Here is an 18,126-nt window from a genome sequence, read left to right as displayed (position 1 = left end):
TCAGCTTGGTGGGGATCACAGTATAGAATGCCGAACTAAAGTCAATGAATAGCATTCTGGCATAAGAGTTGGGGCTAAATTCCAGCAATTACAGGCCCACAGCCATCAAATGCATCTCATACATTAACCCTTTCATTCCTGGAATAGTTCCTGTGAAACTGCTCTAGACCATCTCCAATGCCAGTGCAGTTATGAAACAGTCACTTTTATGATCATTACCAGCTTTTAAATGGTTAAATGGGTCAATTGAATTCCACTTGTTCTGAAATAATATGAAACAATCTAATTTACCATCCAGAAGCTTGCCATGGTGCACAGCCATTCCAGCCACACGGCCAATGAACTTGAAGTAGGAAAGATGATCTTCATTACAAAGACCAGAGTTTGGGTTAATCTGAAGTGTGTAATTGTCTCTGAAAAGAATTTTAGAAAGAAGGTAAATTTAAAATACTAAAGAAAACAATTAATTACTCCTGTCCCATGATTCTCTCGTATCCCCTTTACCAATCACCTGTCCATTTCTTGGCTCCATCCCTCCCCCTCCTGTCTTCTTCTATCATTTGGGATTTCCCCCTCCCCCTCCCCCTTTCAAATCTCTTACTATCTCTTCCTTCAGTTAGTCCTGACGAAGGGTCTCAGCCTGAAACGTCGACTGTACCTCTTCCTAGAGATGCTGCCTGGCCTGCTGCGTTCACCAGCAACTTTGATGTGTGTTAATTAATTACTCTGTTAGGGTTAAGTAAAACTGAACAATTAATGACTGTTCATAGGCTTCTGACAAAACTTTAATTATATGAACTTAAGATCTGAATTGCTTGACGAGGATGAAATATGATTTATGAGAGTGTAAACATTAACCATCTCAGTAACATTGCTTCAATATGTTTGGAAGCCAACATGCATGTAGCAAGCATTAATAAAATGCAAGTGAATAAACAATTAGCAGATAGGGGACAGTTATCGCAATGCTATTACAGCTCAGGACGTTGGAGCCTGGAGTGCAATGTCAACAGTCTCTATACATCCTCCACGTGGATGCATGGGTTTTCCTCCGGTGTGCTGGTTTCCTCCCTCTGTCTGAAGACTTATGGAGTCTTTGTAATTTATCCCAGGATCCAGTTAGGGTTAATCGGGGTTGTCAGGGCTTGCTGGGGCGGGGCAGCTTGAAGGGCCAGAAGGGCCTACACCTACACGGAAGGACCTATCTCTAGATTTTAAAAAAGTAGAAATGTTATGAATGGTAAGAAAAACAACAGCCAATTAATTTCAAAATCTTGATGCTTTTTATCCTGAATATTGAGAGCGCTTTGACATCCAGCAGAAGAGTCAGACTGTGCTTGGGATTGATCTGAATAAATGTCATCCCTGCCATTTTTAATTGCTTTCTGGAACACATGGCTGCCTCTCAAAGTCCAACCCCACGTCTCCATTGTGAGAGGTGTAAACGGGTAAGGCCGGCCAGCAGGGCCCTGGTGAAGCTGTATAGGACAATCCCTTGTGCAGTGGATACAATGGATTACAGAAACATTGATGAACTCCAACCATACCATCGACTTTGGACGATGGAGATAGGAAGTCAACAGTGACCTCAGCTCTACTGGGAGCTGAGGGCCCAAGAAGAAGAAGAGGAAGAAGAAGACACAGCCAACATTGTAACGGGGTTCAAACATTCTGAGAATAGGGGTTTGCATCACACTGGCGCAGCTGACAACCATACTATCCTCACCACTGAAATATACTTTTGCAGTTGCATGGTTTCTAATGTTCTGCCAGCATCACCTGAACACCCATCCCATGAGGGACAGTGCAATGCCACGGGCAACTGGAAAGCAGGCAGTAACAGTAGAGTTCCTCTCTGGAGATTAGCACTCATTTTGAGAGAACCAGAATATAGCCAATAAAACACAGAAGGCAGAATTGGCCATTCGGCCCATCGAGTCTGCTCCACCATTTCATCATGGCTGATCCACATCCCACACAACTCCATTCCCCTGCCTTCCCCTATAACCTGTCAACCTCCGCCTTAAATACAGCTAATGACTTGTCCTCCACGGCTGCCTGTGGCATTGAATTCCACAGATTCACCAGCCTCAGGCTCAAGAAATTCCTCCTCATCTCCGCTCCAAATGGACATCCCCCTATTCTGAGGTTGTACCCTCTGGTCCTAGAATCGCCTACTACAGGAAACTTGCTCTCCACATACACTCTATCGAAGCCATTCAACATTCAGTAAGTTTAAATGAGATTCCCCATATTGCTAAATTCCAGGAAGTATAGGCCTATAGCCTCCAAATGCTCCTCATGGTAACCCTTTCATTCCTGGAATCATTTTCATGAATCTCCTATATACCCTCTCCTATGTCGGCACATCCTTTCTTCGATCAGGGGTCTAAAACTGCTCAGAATACTCCAAGTGCCTTATAATTCTCAGCATTACATCCTTGTAATGTAAAAGCAAGAATGTAACGCCGAGGCTTTGTAAGACATTGGTCAGACCACACTTGGAATATTATGCATTGTGTTCTTTGCATCAACTAGTAGGTGTACAGGTGTACTTAATTAAGTTGCTAAAGTTTGAAAAAGGTTATTTTTCTACAGCTAACAAGACATCCCATACTTACGTGGCCGAATACTCGAAAAGCCCATAGTAAGGATTAAACATTTCCTTGGATAAAAGGAAGAACCATTCTCTTGCAACGCCTCCATAATCAAGTCCTTTCTCTGACTCAAATTCTATCCAAAGTCGAGCCTTCAACACGTCTGGTCGCTTTAAGGACATGATCCGTCTGTATGATTCTTCTAGAATGTTTCCTCTTTGTAGTTTCATTTCAAATCTATTGGGTATGTCAGCCTGGAATAAAAAATAAACCAAACATCAGCAATGGAGTATCATTCTCCAAAACATACATTTCTCCTTCATTTGGAAAGATAGTTAGTGGAGTAAAAGTCATCGAATGTTGAAAGACCATGATAGAGTGGATTGGAGGGGATGTTTCCTATTGTGGGCGAGTCTAACACCAGAGGACACAGGCTCAGGATGGAGGGATATCCATTCAGAATGGAGATGAGGAAGAATTTCTTGCGGCAGAAAGTGGTGAATCTGTGGAATTCGTTGCCAAAAGCAGCTGTGGAGGCCAAGTCACTAGGTACATTTAAGGCAGAGGTTGATAGATTCTTGATTGATCCGGGCAGGAAGGGATATGGAGAGAAGGCAGGAGATTGGGACCGAAACGGGAAATGCATCAGCCATGATAAAATGGCAGAGCAGTTTCAATGGAACAAATGGCCTAATTCTGCTCCTATATCTTATGGTCTTATGGTCAATTTACATCATCAGAGATCCCCACCACCCATGTCATGCTCTCTTCTCGCTGCTGCCATCAGGTAGAAGGTAGACGAACCTGAGGACTTGCACCACCAGGTTCAAAACCCCTCAACCATCAGGCACTTGAATAAAAGGGGATAACTACACTCACTTGTCCCATCATTGAAATTTTCTCATAACCAATGATCTTACTTTAAAAGACTCTTTATCTCGTTATCTTGTGTTCTTGTTATTTATTTATATTTACATTTGCACAGTTTGTTGTCTTCTGCACTCTGGTTGATTTTTCATTGATCCTGTTAAAGTTACTATTATATAAATTTGCTGAGTGTGCCCACAAGTAGATGAATCCCAGAGTTGTATATGTACTCTGATAATAAAATTTACTTTGAACTTTAACTGGTGCCTCTTTGGACTGTGAGAGTAATCCAGAGAATCTGGAGAAAACTGGTGTGCTTATGGGAGGCAAAGACGTACAAATTTCTTGCAGAGGATGCTGGAATTGAACTCCAAACTCCAGCAATGCCCTGAGCTGTAATAACATCACACTAACCACTATGCTACCGTGGCAGAAATGGACGTATAGGGTCTCCTTACAGAACGGTGCTGGGATTGAACTCTGAACTCCCGGCACACCGAGCTGTAATAGTGCTGTGCTAACCGTTACACTACTGTAGCGGTGCCCCTCGTTCCTGCCTACAAACTTACAAAATTACATGCAAACCGCTTTAAACTAAGGGAGAAGAAAGTGAAAATGGAGCATCTAAAAATTAAAATAGTTAAAAATTACAGTAGTCATGCATTGATCTGTATGAACAGTACACAGTATACGATATTCAGCATACTTTTGTACATGTGACAATAATAAAATCTATTTACCAAATGTGTTAAGTCATTTTAGGAGAAGTTGAAGTTGTAGCATAAATTATAAGATTCAAAACTTCCTGTGTCGATACCAGTGATAAAATGCCAAGAGGTTCCAACAAGATCTGGTCATCCCGCTATAGGAAGGATTTGGAGAGGGTGCAGAAGTGGTTTACCAGGATGCTGCCTGATTTAGAGGGCATGAGCTGTTATGAGAGGCTGGACAAACTTGGGTTATTTTCTCTGGAGCAGTGGAGGCTAAGGGGAGATTTGATAAAGGTTCACAAGATTATGAGCGGCATAGAGTGAACAGAGAGTATCCTCCTCTCAGTGTTGAAACTCTAATACCAGAAGGCATGCATTGTAAGTGAGAAGGGGTAGGTTCAGGGAGGATGTGAGGGGTAAGTTTTTTACCCAGAGAGTGGTGGATGCCAGGAATGCACTGCCTGGTATGGTGGTAGAGGTAAATACATTCGAGGCTTTTAAGAGACGTTTGGATAGGCACATGGGTGTAAAGAAGTTGGAGGGATATGGACATGCTTGTAGGTAGGAGGGATCAGTGTTTGGGTGTTTTTGATTTATTCTTCAGTTGGTTCAGCACAACAATGTGGGCCGAATGGCCAGTTCCTGTGCTGTACTGTTCTATGTTCTAAAATGCAAATATTTCAACACTTTCTCATGTGTTTGTATTTTCTTATATACCAGGACTCAAAAGCACAGGTAAACAGGAATCTGGAGAGCTGGAAACTTCTGACCATGAAATGGAAGCATTAAAGTGAGAAATCAGGTAATTAAAAAATACTGGTGATTAGCTGTTAATTTTCAATTCGCCCTGTGAGATGTTGAACAGCTGACTTAATGGCAGAGAAGTCCGGTAATTCTAGTTTCTTCTTAACATAATTAACTGAAAAAAAAACAATACATGAAATCCTGATACTTCTGCATGGTGCTATCTATTGTTAGTCCGTGTGCAATCTGAATGCTACACAGTGACCCTTGAACTGGTCATGATGGAATGCTTGCTGTACTTACAGGCTTTTTCAGTTTCTTCCGGAAATAATCATACTTCTGCTTGAATTCTCTAGAATATGGCACAGCCTGTGAATAAACACATTCAAAAAGTTTCTAAAGTTTTCGATGAATGATGCTCTCCACTGTCTGAAATGATCAGATCAACTATAGGTTGAAGACTCAGAAGAAATGGATTTGATTAAGAGTGAATGTGTATCACATCCTGATATGTATTCACTATGTGTTGCATAACTGGGTCATTTTTTCAACTAGCACTGACATTTGAAAGCAGTACTCTTGTCTACAAGATACTTAAGTAGATTTACTTTGTTAAAATTAGACCAATACAAAACCATAATCAGCTAAGCATCTGCTTAAGGAATATGTTTCTTTGCTTTTTCATCAAGGATGAAAGGACATAACAATATATGCAGTCCTGATGAAGGGTCTTGGCCTGAAACTAACTTACTGCCCATTATACAGTTGGCATTTAGGGCAGCAATGAATGTCCTCCACCTCTGTCTGGATTGTAGAATTTTTCATTGCTATTTCGGTAACAATTGCTTTTTGACCGGTCAGGGTTGTTAGCCCTGAACCTGGAGGACCGGTGGGCCACTCTTGGTCTGGCCTTTAAACTTTGACCTGTTTGGCATAGGTGACCGTACCAAGAGCCAAAGCACAAGGCCCTGACTCCAGCCGACCTCGCTCTCCGGGTCACTCAGGCATGCAAGCCTCCAAACCCTGATCCTCTTGGAGGGCGGCCTAAAACATCGGCTCTATATTGCTCCCCATTGATGTTGCCTGACCTGCTGAGCTCCTCCAGAATTTTGTGTGTGTTGCACAAGAATAAAGCTGCCTCACTGAGAGAGTGAATAAGCAGTCCATCATGGGCACTAGCCTCCCCAACATCGAGGACACCTTCAAAAGACAATGCCTCAGGAAGGTAGCATCCATCATTAAGGGCCCCCATCACCCAGGACATGCCATCTTTTCATTGCTAACATCAGACTAAAGGTACAGGAGCAACACACGTAAAAAATGCTGGTGAACGCAGCAGGCTAGGCAGCATCTACAGGAAGAGGTACAGTCGACGTTCCGGGCCGAGACCCTTCGTCAGGACAGGACAGAAAAGGTACAGGAGACTGAAGACACACACTCAATGTTTTAGGAACAGCTTCTTTCCCACCACCATTCTGAATGGAGAATGAACTGACACATGAACACTACCTTCACTTTTTTTGCTCTCTTTTTGCACAACTTTATAAAAATATGGTTCTTACTGTAATTTGTAGCTTTTTTTTGTATTGCACTGAACTGCTGCCACAAAACAACAAATTTCATAACATTAGTAATAATAAATCTGATTCTGATTCAAGTACTTGCTCACAGAAAGGCTAATAAAATCCTCCGCTTTTATCAGCCTCTCATCCTCACCATCTCCCTCTACACAGACAGACTGAATTACATAAGGAAAGAACCCATTCTGTATTAATGAAGGCTACAGATCTCAAGTCAACATACAAACGTATATTGCAAATTGATACAAAGTGTTGTTAGGACATTAACTATATGAAAAACATGGAACTGCAATCGGGGGAGAAACTCTTACATACCAATCTGCCATCTAACCAAAGTCCCAAGTTATCTATTAATCCAGAACATATGGGAGAATGCAGATATTGGAATCTACATGGATTTTATAGGATTGCTTTTATATTTATTTATTTTTTATTCCACACTTTATGTTTACTGCTTGTTCCCAGGGGAAATGCACGTGGTCACGGGAGATCTGCTGAATGAACTCAGCGGGTCAAGTAGACAGAAATCGTCCACGTTTCCGGTCAAAACCCTAAAATTAGAATCTAATAATCTGTCTCAACAAATCTTAAAACCTGCATTCAAAATGCTGGGTGTGTTATTGATACAGAATATATTTGGAGAATTTGTAATATTATTTACATATCTAACTAATGAGAAATAAGCTTACTGAAACTCTGCATTTTTATCCAAGGCTGTAATTTTCACAATGTGCACCGAAAATGAACTACGCAACACCCAAATAATCAGATCTGTATTTTCCATTATTTTTAATATCTATGTAACGCCATACATTATAATTTCCCTTTAGGAACATTCTTGGTTGCTCAAACTCCCCCTTCGTAATATCACCATGTAAGCATTAGCTTCGCTTGCGTACAAAAATAGCAAAGCCATTTTTAATCTATTCAATAATTCCCTGTGTACTTTTTAAAATTGAGCCGGAAAAGTCGACTGTTTAATCCTCTCCATAGATGCTGCCTGACGTGCTGATTCCCTCCAGCATTGTGTGTGTGTGTGTGTGTGTGTGTGTGTGTGTGTGTGTGTCTGTATGTGTGTGTGTTTATGTGTGTGTGTGTGTATGTGTGTGTGTGTGTCTGTATGTGTGTGTGTGTGTGTGTGTGTGTATGTGTGTGTGTGTGTGTGTGTGTGTGTGTGTGTGTGTGTGTGTGTGTGTGTGTGTGTGTGTGTGTGTCTGTATGTGTGTATGTATGTTACTCTGGATTTCCAGCATCAGGAATGACAGGCTGGATTGTGTGCGTCTGTACACTGCCAGGAGACTGTAACAACGATTGATGGACATTGCTGCTCACGGTCTTGCACTATATATGTGTTTTTTGAGTGAATATGCTTCTTTGCTCGATGTTTCGAATTATGTTACTCACTACTAGGGACGGGTGGAGCTTAGGAGGGATGGTGGCGCCTAACGGTGTCTCCTTTGCTTGCATCTTCAGGAACAGTTCTATTTCTACCTTTAATATATTTATTTTTCCCTTTCAGGGTTCTTTTTGAAGACCCTGACCTGGAGTTACACGCGGGCTTCGGTTCTTTGTGGGAATGGGACCCATTCTCGGGGTTCCATGACTGGCTGCTATTCGACATGCCAAGGGTTTGGAAGCCTAAGATCTCGGGGCTCTGGAGACAGGCGGATCAAGGGTCGGTGTCACGGCCAGAGACTCATGTGTCATCGGGGAGGCTGGAAAATCTCTCGCTGTGGGCCAGAAGACCCAAGGTCTTTGCGATTTTCAGACACAGAGCTTGAGAAAAGCAACAAAGTGGACTTTTAACATCGTAAACCAGTGGGTTGTTGAATTTTGGATGAAATGCGAAGCCTTTGGGGTAACTTTGGTCTGTGTCTTTGCTATTGCTTAGCACACACTTGGGCTCGGTGATGGTACCGATGCGCGTTTATTTTTGCTGGTGGGGGGAGGGGGAATCATTGCTTGCTGTCGCTTACACGCAGGAGGGGGAAGCTGGGGGGAACACTGGGGTTCTCACGTTTAACTGTCGTTCATTCTTTGGGGCACTTCTCTATGTTCATGGATGTTTTGTGAAGAAAATTGTATACATTGATGTACATTGTATACATTTCTCTGACATTAAACTTGACCTTTGAACCTCTGGACTATTTTTGAATGGTTACTTGCTATTTTGAATGTTTTGCACCTTGGCCCCAGAGGTATGGTTTGAATAATAATCACCAACTTAATTTGATTTGATTTGATCTGCAGAATCTTTTGTGTTTATGATTTGCTGCACTTAACAGCCTTCTTGGCTTTTTCTGGGTAACATGGTGACGAAGGGTCTTGGCCTGAAATGTTGGCTGTCTATTCCTTCCTATGGATGCTGTCTGACCTGCTGAGTTCCTCCAACATTTTGTTTGTGTGTGTTGCTCTGGATTTCCAGCATCTGCAAAATCTCAGATGTTAATTATTACTTTTTATTTTTTCATTCTACTGTAAATCCATTGAGTTTCTTATCACATCAAATGTAAGCAACTTTGTTAAACTGCATAAACTGACCCCCTTGTAAAATAACTCATTCTTGGACTTCAAAGCTAAAATGAAGCATAAAGAAAAATACTAAAATTTAATTTTGCCATTGTTGATATATATATATAAGATTGTTAGAGGAACGAAATACATTTACGCTTCCATTCAAGCATGCGTCATGCTATCCTTCTGTGGAAGGGAGGAATGCATAAGCAAGAAATAAAATGCAGGGTCATGGGTTGAAGATATAAAGTTGCAAAAAAAATGTAACTGTTAACACACCAGAACTGGGAGATTTTGACTGTACACTTACAGGACCAGTAATGGCCGGATTCTGCAATCTTGGGTCCTCCCATTGTGTGATTTTGGTATCTATGAGAAAAAAACAGAAGATTTAATTAAGCTACTGTGACTGAAATTAATTTTACATTTGAAATTTTTGCATATCATGTATATCAGGGGTCCCCAACCTGTTTTGCATTGTGGACCGATTTAATATTGACAATATTCTTGCGGACCGGCCGACCCAGGGGGTGGGGGGGGGGTGGGTAGGGTTGCCAACGGACAAGAGTAGCAGTCAAATACGTTGTGTTTTATTTTGTGTTTACCCCGAAAGTACAATGACCACAAAGCCTTGCGCGGGCACCAGTGTGCATGCGTGATGTGCCGATCCCCCCCCCCGCCCCACAAAATCGTTTTTGGCAATTCTGTTTGGGGGGGATGTTAATCACGACCGGAATATAGGTGATAAGTGGCTAATACACTCAATTTCATTTCTAAAAAGGTTGATCTAATGAATTTAATATTAAACACACAGCGCATATTTTCCTTGCATGAATATAGTGATAAGTCAATTATCAGGGGAGGAAGGGGAGCTTGAAGTAAGTGTTGAACGAACTTCCAGTAGAAGTGGTAGAGGCAGGTTTGACATTATCATTTAAAGAAAAATTGGATAGGTATATGGACAGGAAAGGAATGGAGGGTTATGGGCTGAGTGCAGGTCGGTGGGACTAGGTGAGAGTAGCGTTCGGCACGGACTAGAAGGGCTGACATGGCCTGTTTCCGTGCTGTAATTGTTAACTGGTTATATGGTTATATAAGTCAATAGCATCATAACATTTTAAGTAACGTTTGGATATTAAACACACAGCACATATTTTCCCCGTTTGAAAATATAAAATCATTGCAACGCACCAATATCGCTGAATCAGTGGGAGCCCTGGGCTGAATACTTGTTTTCCTGCAACAACACGGTCCTGTCGAGGGGTTTTAAAAATGCAAACACAAGGAATTCTGCAGATGCTGAAAATTCAAGTAACACACATCAAAGTTGCTGGTGAACGCAGCAGGCCAGGCAGCATCGCTAGGAAGAGGTACAGTCGACGTTTCGGGCCAAGACCCTTCGTCAGGACTAGATGGGAGACAGTGATACTCGAAGGGGGTCCCTTATGTCCAGTCTATTCCGCAATTTAGTTTTCATTGCATTCATTGCAGAGATACATTGGAAATGGAAGCAACGTTTTCAGTGCTTTTGTGGCTATCTCAGGATATTTAGCCTTGACTTTGATCCAGAATGCCGGCAGAGATGTTATGTCAAACATACTTTTCAGCCCACCGTCATTTGCAAGCTGAAGGAGTTGATCTCCTTCCCGGAGTGATATGGATGATGCGTACGTAATGACCTCGCGTGCGTTCAAGTTGAATAGTGCGTGACAGGGAATGAGGAAAGGTGCAGCTGACTCATATCATTTCCTCGCGGCCCGGTACCGGTCTGTGGCCCGATGGTTGGGGACCGCTGATGTATATCATGTAGGAGGAGGAGAAGATGGTGGCGCGACGCAGCACGCGCGGCCTCTCAGGTGATGAATATCTGTAATCTGTCAAGTAGGAGGCCGTGCGCAATTCTGATTTGATGGAGGCAGACGTAAGAGAACGAAGGAACATCTTGTGAAACTTCTGAAATGCCTGTTTTGCTGCCGCCGCTACTGTGTGATTCGAAATCTCCAGAGAGGAGGGTCCTGAATCCTTGGCTTTGCCTGTTGCTTGGCGGCCGGGGCCAGGGTCGAAGCACTTGGCAGAGATGGTGCTCGGTGCTCAGTGTCGGAGGGCTGGTTGGAGGCTCGAAGTTTTCGGATGGACTGAGAGTCGGACTGTGATCGGGTGCTTCCAGGATGCTGCATCGGCAAGTTTGCAGCGCTGGAAGCTCATGGCGGGAGAGTTTTCTTCCTTCAACCATCTGTGTGAGATGTTGGGACTAACGGGACTTTGAGACTTTTTTTTTACTGTGCCCATGGTCTGCTCTTATCAAACTACGGTATTGCTTTACACTGTTGTAACTATATGTTATAATTACGTGGTTTTTGTCAGTTTTAGTCTTGGCCTGTCTTGTGTTTCTGTGATATCATACTGGAGGAACATTGTATCATTTTTTAATGCATGCATTTCTAAATGAGACTAGATGAGGACTGAGTGTCCTCATAATCTAATCTAATCTAATCTAATATCATTCTTTAGATTTGTGTTACTCGGACAACCTGGTATCGAAATGCCAATGACTTTGAACAGAAATTCCCACAAAAAGTAGTGGATATGGCCCAGTCCAAAATGGGTAAAGCCCTTCCCACTATTGAGCAGGAAAGCAGCATCCATCATCAGGGACACCCCACCCAAGACATGCTCTCTTCTCACTGGTCCATCAGGAAGAAGGTACAGGAGTCTCAGGACTCACACTACCAGGTTCAGGAACATTTATTACCCCTCAACCATCAGGCTCTTCAACCAGCGGGGATAACTTCATTCAATTTCACTTCCCTCATCACTGAAATGTTCCCACAATCTATGGACTCACTTTCAAAGACTCCTCATCTCATGTTCTTGATTTTTATTGTTTACTTATTTATTATTATTATTTCTTTTTGTTTTTGCCCACTTTGTTGTCTTTTGTACAATGGTTGAATGACCAAGTTGATGTGGTCTTTCATTGATTCTGTAATGGTTATTATTCTATAATGGATTATTGAGTATGCCCACAAGAAAATGAATATCAGGGTTGTATATGGTGACATATATATACTTTGATAATACTTTTACTTTGAACTTTGAACTTAAGGATCAAATGCTGAAGATTTAAGATATGTCATTGCTAAATCTCATCTTATGAACTACTTTTTCAAATTATTACTCAGGACATAAATGGACACAATAGACAGTACAGAGGAGATTTACTAGAACGTTACCTGGGTTTCAGCACCTAAATTACAGAGGAAGGTTGAACAAGTTAGGTCTTTATTCTTTGGAGCATAGAAGGTTGAGCGGAGACTTGATAGAGGTATTTAAAATTATGTGTTGACGTGGATAGGCTTTTTCCATTGAGAGTAGGGGAGATTCAAACAAGAGGACATGAGTTGAGAGTTAAAGGGCAAAAGTTTAGGGGTAACACGAGGGAGAACTTCTTTACTCAGAGAGTGGTAGCTGTGTGGAACAAGCTTCCAGTAGAAGTGGTAGAGGCAAGTTCGATTTTGTCATTAAAAAAAAACTTGGATAGGTATATGGACAGGAAAGGAATGGAGGGTTATGGGCTGAGTGCAGGTATATGGGACTAGGTGAGAGTAAGCGTTCGGCACGGAATAGAAGGGCCAAAGTGGCCTGTTTCCGTGCTGTAATTGTTATATGGCTATATTATATGGTTAGCATATTAAAATGGCATAATCCACTTTGCTGTTTCTATTTCTCCTTAATACAATTCTTTCTCATTTAAGCATGAGATGTTAGAAAATTCACTGTCTGTGTGTAACTAGAATAAAATTGAGAAATGGGTCCACCATCTCAAAGGCAACAAAGGTTGTGAAATAAATCCTAGAGGTGCCAAATCCTAAGAAAAGTCTTTCTTTAAGTCTATAAAAGGAAATAGGAAATGAAGCATTAACCTTGTTGCAAAATATAACAAGCCAACTCATCTGACCTAAACATATGTACATAAAGATTTTTGTTCAGTCTGCTACAATGTTGCTCCTAGAATTAATAACTTCAGTTTGCACAAGCACATGAACAGGAACAGAAACTGAGCCCATGACTTCTGATAAAACATTTATTACACATTTTGATTTAAGACAATTCAAAAAAAAACTTCAGGAATGTAATTGCAGGGCAGTAGCCAACCATACAATAGCCTCTTTCTTTGAAATAATACTCATATGCACCAAATAGTTAGAGCCTCAGTCATATTTTTAAACAGTCCACCTTTAACATTCTCCCAATACAATGTAGCTACTGAGATTCTCCAAATGTAGCCAGCTGTAAATGAAAGTCAAGGGCAAACTGGGCAGGTATAAAAAGTTAAATAGAAAAATTACATCACGGCCTGGGAACACTAACATCTAAGACCAGAAAAGCCAGTCCGTCACAGGCAAAACTCTTCCCACAATGAGCACATTTTCAAGGGAATGCTGCCACAAGAAAGCAGCATACATCATCAAGGAACCCCGCCATCCAGGCCACGGTCTCTTCTGGCTGCTGCCACCAGAGGTAGAGCAGCGTTAGATCAAACACCACCAGGTTTAGGAACAGTTAGCCTATTTCCCCCAGGATCGATAAAGTATGACTAGTTATTATCCTTCAAATCTCAGGCTCCTGAATATTCGTCTTGAACTGATTCCACAACCTATGGACTCACTTACAAGGATGCTACAGCCCCTGTTATAACCATATAACCATTCCAGCACGGAAACAGGCCATCTTGGCCCTTCTAGTCCGTGCCGAATGCTTACTCTCACCTAGTCCCACCGACCTGCACTCAGCCCATAACCCTCCATTCCTTTCCTGTCCATATAGCTATCCAATTTAACTTTAAATGACAACATCGAACCTGCCTCAACCACTTCTGCTGGAAGCTCGTCCCACACAGCTACCACTCTCTGAGTAAAGCAGTTCCCCCTCATGTTACCCCTAAACTTTTGCCCTTTAACTCTCAACTCATGTCCTCTTGTTTGAATCTCCCCCATTCTCAATGGAAAAAGCCTATCCACGTCAACTCTATCAATCCCCCTCATAATTTTAAATACCTCTATCAAGTCCCCCCTCAACCTTCTACGCTCCAAAGAATAAACACCCAACTTGTTTAACCTTTCTCTGTAACATAGGTGATGAAACCCAGGTAACATTCTAGTAAATCTTCTCAGTTCTCAGCATTATTTGTTTACTTTTTTTTTGTGTTTGCATAGTTTGCCTTCTTTTGCACATTGAATGTCAGTCTTTGTTTATGTGTAGTTTTTTTTATTGATTCTGTTGGATTTCTTCATTCTATCATGAATCCCTGCAAGAAAATGAATCTCAGGGTAATGTGTGGTGACTTATATGCACTTTGGCATTAAAATTATTTTGAATTTTGAAGTTGCGGCTTGCAACTGGCTCCAAAATACAGACAATTGATCTTAGTTGGAAAGGAACACCATTCTTCAGCAGAGATTTCTGTCATACTCCATTTATTTCATAGCCTGACCTGCTGAGTTTCTCCAGCATTTGTGCTCATTCTATTAATGTTTCTTCTATTTCTTCTACTTACCTGTTCAAAGCCATTAGAATAGTTATGTATAGTTTATCAGTTAATTTTGTGTACATCTAGATTCTTCTGAACACGATTCCTCATATACTTTCACACCCTAAGTGGATGATCCGCTTCCCGACCACATTTTATTCCATCTGCTGTGTCCTTGCTCAGTTACTTATCCTCTTTTCCTGTTTTTTCCCATTTGTTCTAAGTTAATTATCTAGAGTCAACCTTAGTCATTTTGAAATGACAATGATTAATAAATGAAACTCATATTTTTTCATCTGCCTGAAGTGACTGGTTTTAAGGCACCAATAACAATAGACAACAAAGATTTTGCTTCCTGAATACTTTTGGGTGTATCGTACGGATTTTGGCTGCTGATCATGAAAATCACCATAAAATTTCCCCACTACAAACCTTTTTTTTAAATCGCCTATGTTTGTTATTTCAATTCATAATTCAAGTCAGGATAACTGATGCCAAGGCATTTTTGTTGGTCCACAAATCAAACAGGTCATCAATGACCGGCAATTTGAAGAACTTGTAGTGGGACCAGGGAAAATCGTATGGAAGGCATTCAAGTTGTTGAAAATTTTCTTGGCAACTACAGAGCACCTAACTACGTGCAGCTGATTGACAACATGCTTCAAGCATGCAAAATCATTTACTGCGTTCCCATTTAGACTCCCTCCCCGCAAATCTTGGTGCTGTCAGTGACAAGCATGGCGAGAGGTTTCACCAGGACATTGTGGTCATGGAGAAACGGTATCAGGGCAACTGGAATCCATCAATGCTGCTGATTATTATTGGACACTTCAACGAGAAGCCTCATAAACTGAGTACAAATGAAAATCATCAACAGAACATTTTTAGCTGAGTTGAACTATTGTAAAGCATCAAGATCATTATGCAATTAAATGCATTATATTCAAAAAAAAGGTAATTTCTTGTTTCTCCAAATTGCTACGTGATACAAGTAGTCTGAAATTATATTTGTGTTCAGCTTCAAGCGGTCTATCATAAACACAAATAAAAATTCCAAGAAAGCACCACTTTCAAAAAAATTTGTTGTCCACTGTAACCTGTCTTTATCCCTTCTCCTGTCAGTAGAAACAGTTCCACTGGGCACCACACTTGAAGTCCAGGAGCTGGACTTAGTTGACAGAGGCTATTTGAGACGCACGCCACTGGGAGCATATAATAGGTAGTGAGAGCTTATCCCTCAGCTATAACAACCTTAAGAAACCGAGGATTCTGTGCTTCAGACAGACGGGGCTCGTCAGCCGTGTTTGGCACCTCATCAAGGAGAAGGAAAACTCTGATCTCAAACCTCCGCTGCCTTGCGGCTATACCCACTCATAGGGAAGGCTTTATGAGTAAACCCTGAGGAAATAATCCAGAGCTGGAGCACCCAAGGCAGTTCTGTGTTGAGTTCAATGCTAGCAACTCCTGTGATGCTGCTGGTGCCAAACTGTGTCCGTCTCTACTGTTCCTTTGGATTCATCAGCTGTGTGAAGTGGGGGCGCCTGCCACACGGACAGCAGCTTGCTCTTCATATTGTACTGACCTGGCTTGCGTATCATGTAGACAGTTAGGATGCAATGTCCATAGATGACTTTGACTGATGGGTGGCCTTATATTTGTCCATAAAGTTACCTATTTTGTCCTGAATACTGCTTACTTTCCGATAAGTTTTTTTATTTTTACTATTTTTGCTTTTCCTGACAGTAACACGATGAATAGGCATCAGTTTGAATGTTGTCCATTCCTGAAAAACTGACAAATAACCCATTTTGGATGATCACCAGTTTGAAGTCTTGTTAGTCAATTCTCCAGGACACTGGTCATGCCCCATTCAATTGAACACAACATTTACTCTACCCCCAGTGCACTGGAGTGAAATATGTACATTATTTGTGTTAACAAGCAACACATCCCAGGATGTGCTGGGGGCAGCCCTCAAGTGTTACCACACATTCCAGTGCCAACGTGGCATGCCCGCAATACTCAGCAGAATGACACAAAACACAACTCCTACTCACCACTCATGAACAAACACAGTCCTCTAATCCTAGGACAGGTCATCTTCTTTGCCTCCAGCCTCCAATGGACTCGGACCCGGACCCAGCTTATTAGCATCTTGGGTACTGATTATCCACTTCCTGATTTTGTTTTTTTTTAACATTTGGACACAAGCTGCTTATCCTCTTTAGTGAAACCACCTTTGTCCTACCTACCTCACCAATTCTTGCTTGAACCACAGCATTTGGGTTGATCTCTTTCTTGCCAAGCTCTTCTCAAGCCCCAAGAAGGTGTTCATCACTTTGGCACTACGTGGCAGTACAGCCTTGCAAAATTCATTACTCACAAGGGCACAGAAATAGTGTGTACATCTCTCTCTTTCTCCCCATCTCCCTCTCCACCAGACTTGGCTGTCCTCTGTTTCACTCTCCCATACCATGATGCTCAGTTTACTCATTCACCTAGAGTTGCTCTTAGCTACACCTACGGCAAGAACTGTGAACCTGTTAAATAAGCGCAAAGAGTCAACACTCATGCAATGTCACCTTCTGGATCCTGAAGCCTTTCCTACACATGGTCATACTGACTGGACTGATCAATTCTGTCTGAATATGATCGACCCATGGGGCAAAGGGGCCCATGGTCTTCTCCCTTCTGGGTGTCTATCTCACATTCCAGTCCATTGACCCAAATCCAAATATTAATATCATCATCATCATGATTATGTGTCATATCGTATAACATGGATGTATTGACCATGGCTGTTCTGCGCAAATTTTTTTTTTTACACAAGTCGTTTGCCATTGCCTTCTTCTGGGCAGTGTCATAAACTGTGCTGGTAAATTGGATTAATAGAAACAGATACTTGATGGTTGGCATGGGAAGAAGGGCCAATGGGCCTGTTACTGTGTGTATGGCTCTATAACATTAAGCGGTCTTACTCACTGTGGTCGATGAAGAATGACCTTCCATCTATGTGGATCCTTTCCTCCCAGCCAGCCTGTTTAGACATAAAAGGGAAATTTAATTTTTTTTAAACAGTAGAAAGAGCATGGTTTTTTGAACAAAAGAATACTGAAATAAATCAGAAATTCTTTGCTGAACATGTAGCTATAAGAAACACTTCGAGTCTCGTGTTCTTAAAAACAGATACACATCACTACTTGGCTTCATGAAATGTTGGGATTATAGTGAATAAAATCTTCATTAAACATAAATCTCAATGTGAGGTCACTGCAAGCAGATGAAGAAAGACTGTAAGAGCATAAGACACAGGAGCAGAATCATTCTGTTCCATCATTCCATCATGGCTGATTTATTTTCCCTTTTAACCCCATTCTTCTGTCCTCTCCCCGTAACCTTTGACACCCCAACTAATCAAGAACCTAATAATCTCCGCTTTAAATATACTCAATGATTTGGCCTCCAGAGCTGTCCATGGCAATCGATTCAAACGATTCACCACTTTCTGGCTAAAGAAATTCCTCCCCATCTCTTTTCTAAATGGACATCCCTCTATTCTGAGACTATGCCCTCTGGTCCTCGAC

At 41.6% G+C, this 18,126-nt stretch overlaps 2 protein-coding genes across 22 annotated transcripts in view; one reads left to right on the top strand and one right to left on the bottom strand.

The window, feature by feature from the left end:
- LOC134343865 (uncharacterized) overlaps positions 1–8,427 on the top strand; it is a 99,808-nt gene extending 91,381 nt beyond the window's left edge. For 2 of the 3 annotated variants that reach the window (XM_063042691.1, XM_063042692.1), the window contains one exon: positions 8,018–8,427. In XM_063042691.1, the coding sequence (XP_062898761.1) occupies positions 8,018–8,279 (262 nt within the window). In that variant the 3' untranslated portion in view covers positions 8,280–8,427. Of the gene's footprint in view, positions 1–4,894; positions 4,977–8,017 lie in introns of all 3 variants that reach the window. The other variant, XR_010017333.1, reaches the window with a different exon arrangement.
- The window catches only part of nedd4l (NEDD4 like E3 ubiquitin protein ligase), a 466,571-nt gene that overhangs the window by 45,874 nt on the left and 402,571 nt on the right, over positions 1–18,126 (bottom strand). For all 19 annotated transcript variants that reach the window (XM_063042682.1, XM_063042686.1, XM_063042690.1 and 16 more), the window contains 5 exons: positions 17,525–17,579; positions 9,323–9,381; positions 5,222–5,287; positions 2,622–2,851; positions 292–413 (listed from right to left, as the gene is read on the bottom strand). In XM_063042682.1, coding sequence (XP_062898752.1) covers positions 292–413; positions 2,622–2,851; positions 5,222–5,287; positions 9,323–9,381; positions 17,525–17,579 — 532 coding nt within the window. The remainder of the gene's footprint in view (positions 1–291; positions 414–2,621; positions 2,852–5,221; positions 5,288–9,322; positions 9,382–17,524; positions 17,580–18,126) is intronic.

The sequence above is a fragment of the Mobula hypostoma genome, chromosome 3 (assembly GCF_963921235.1).
Source record: "Mobula hypostoma chromosome 3, sMobHyp1.1, whole genome shotgun sequence".
Classification (NCBI taxonomy): domain Eukaryota; kingdom Metazoa; phylum Chordata; class Chondrichthyes; order Myliobatiformes; family Myliobatidae; genus Mobula; species Mobula hypostoma.
The sequence above is the reverse complement of the archived record's forward strand: the minus strand, read 5'-3'. Positions and strand labels throughout refer to the sequence as shown.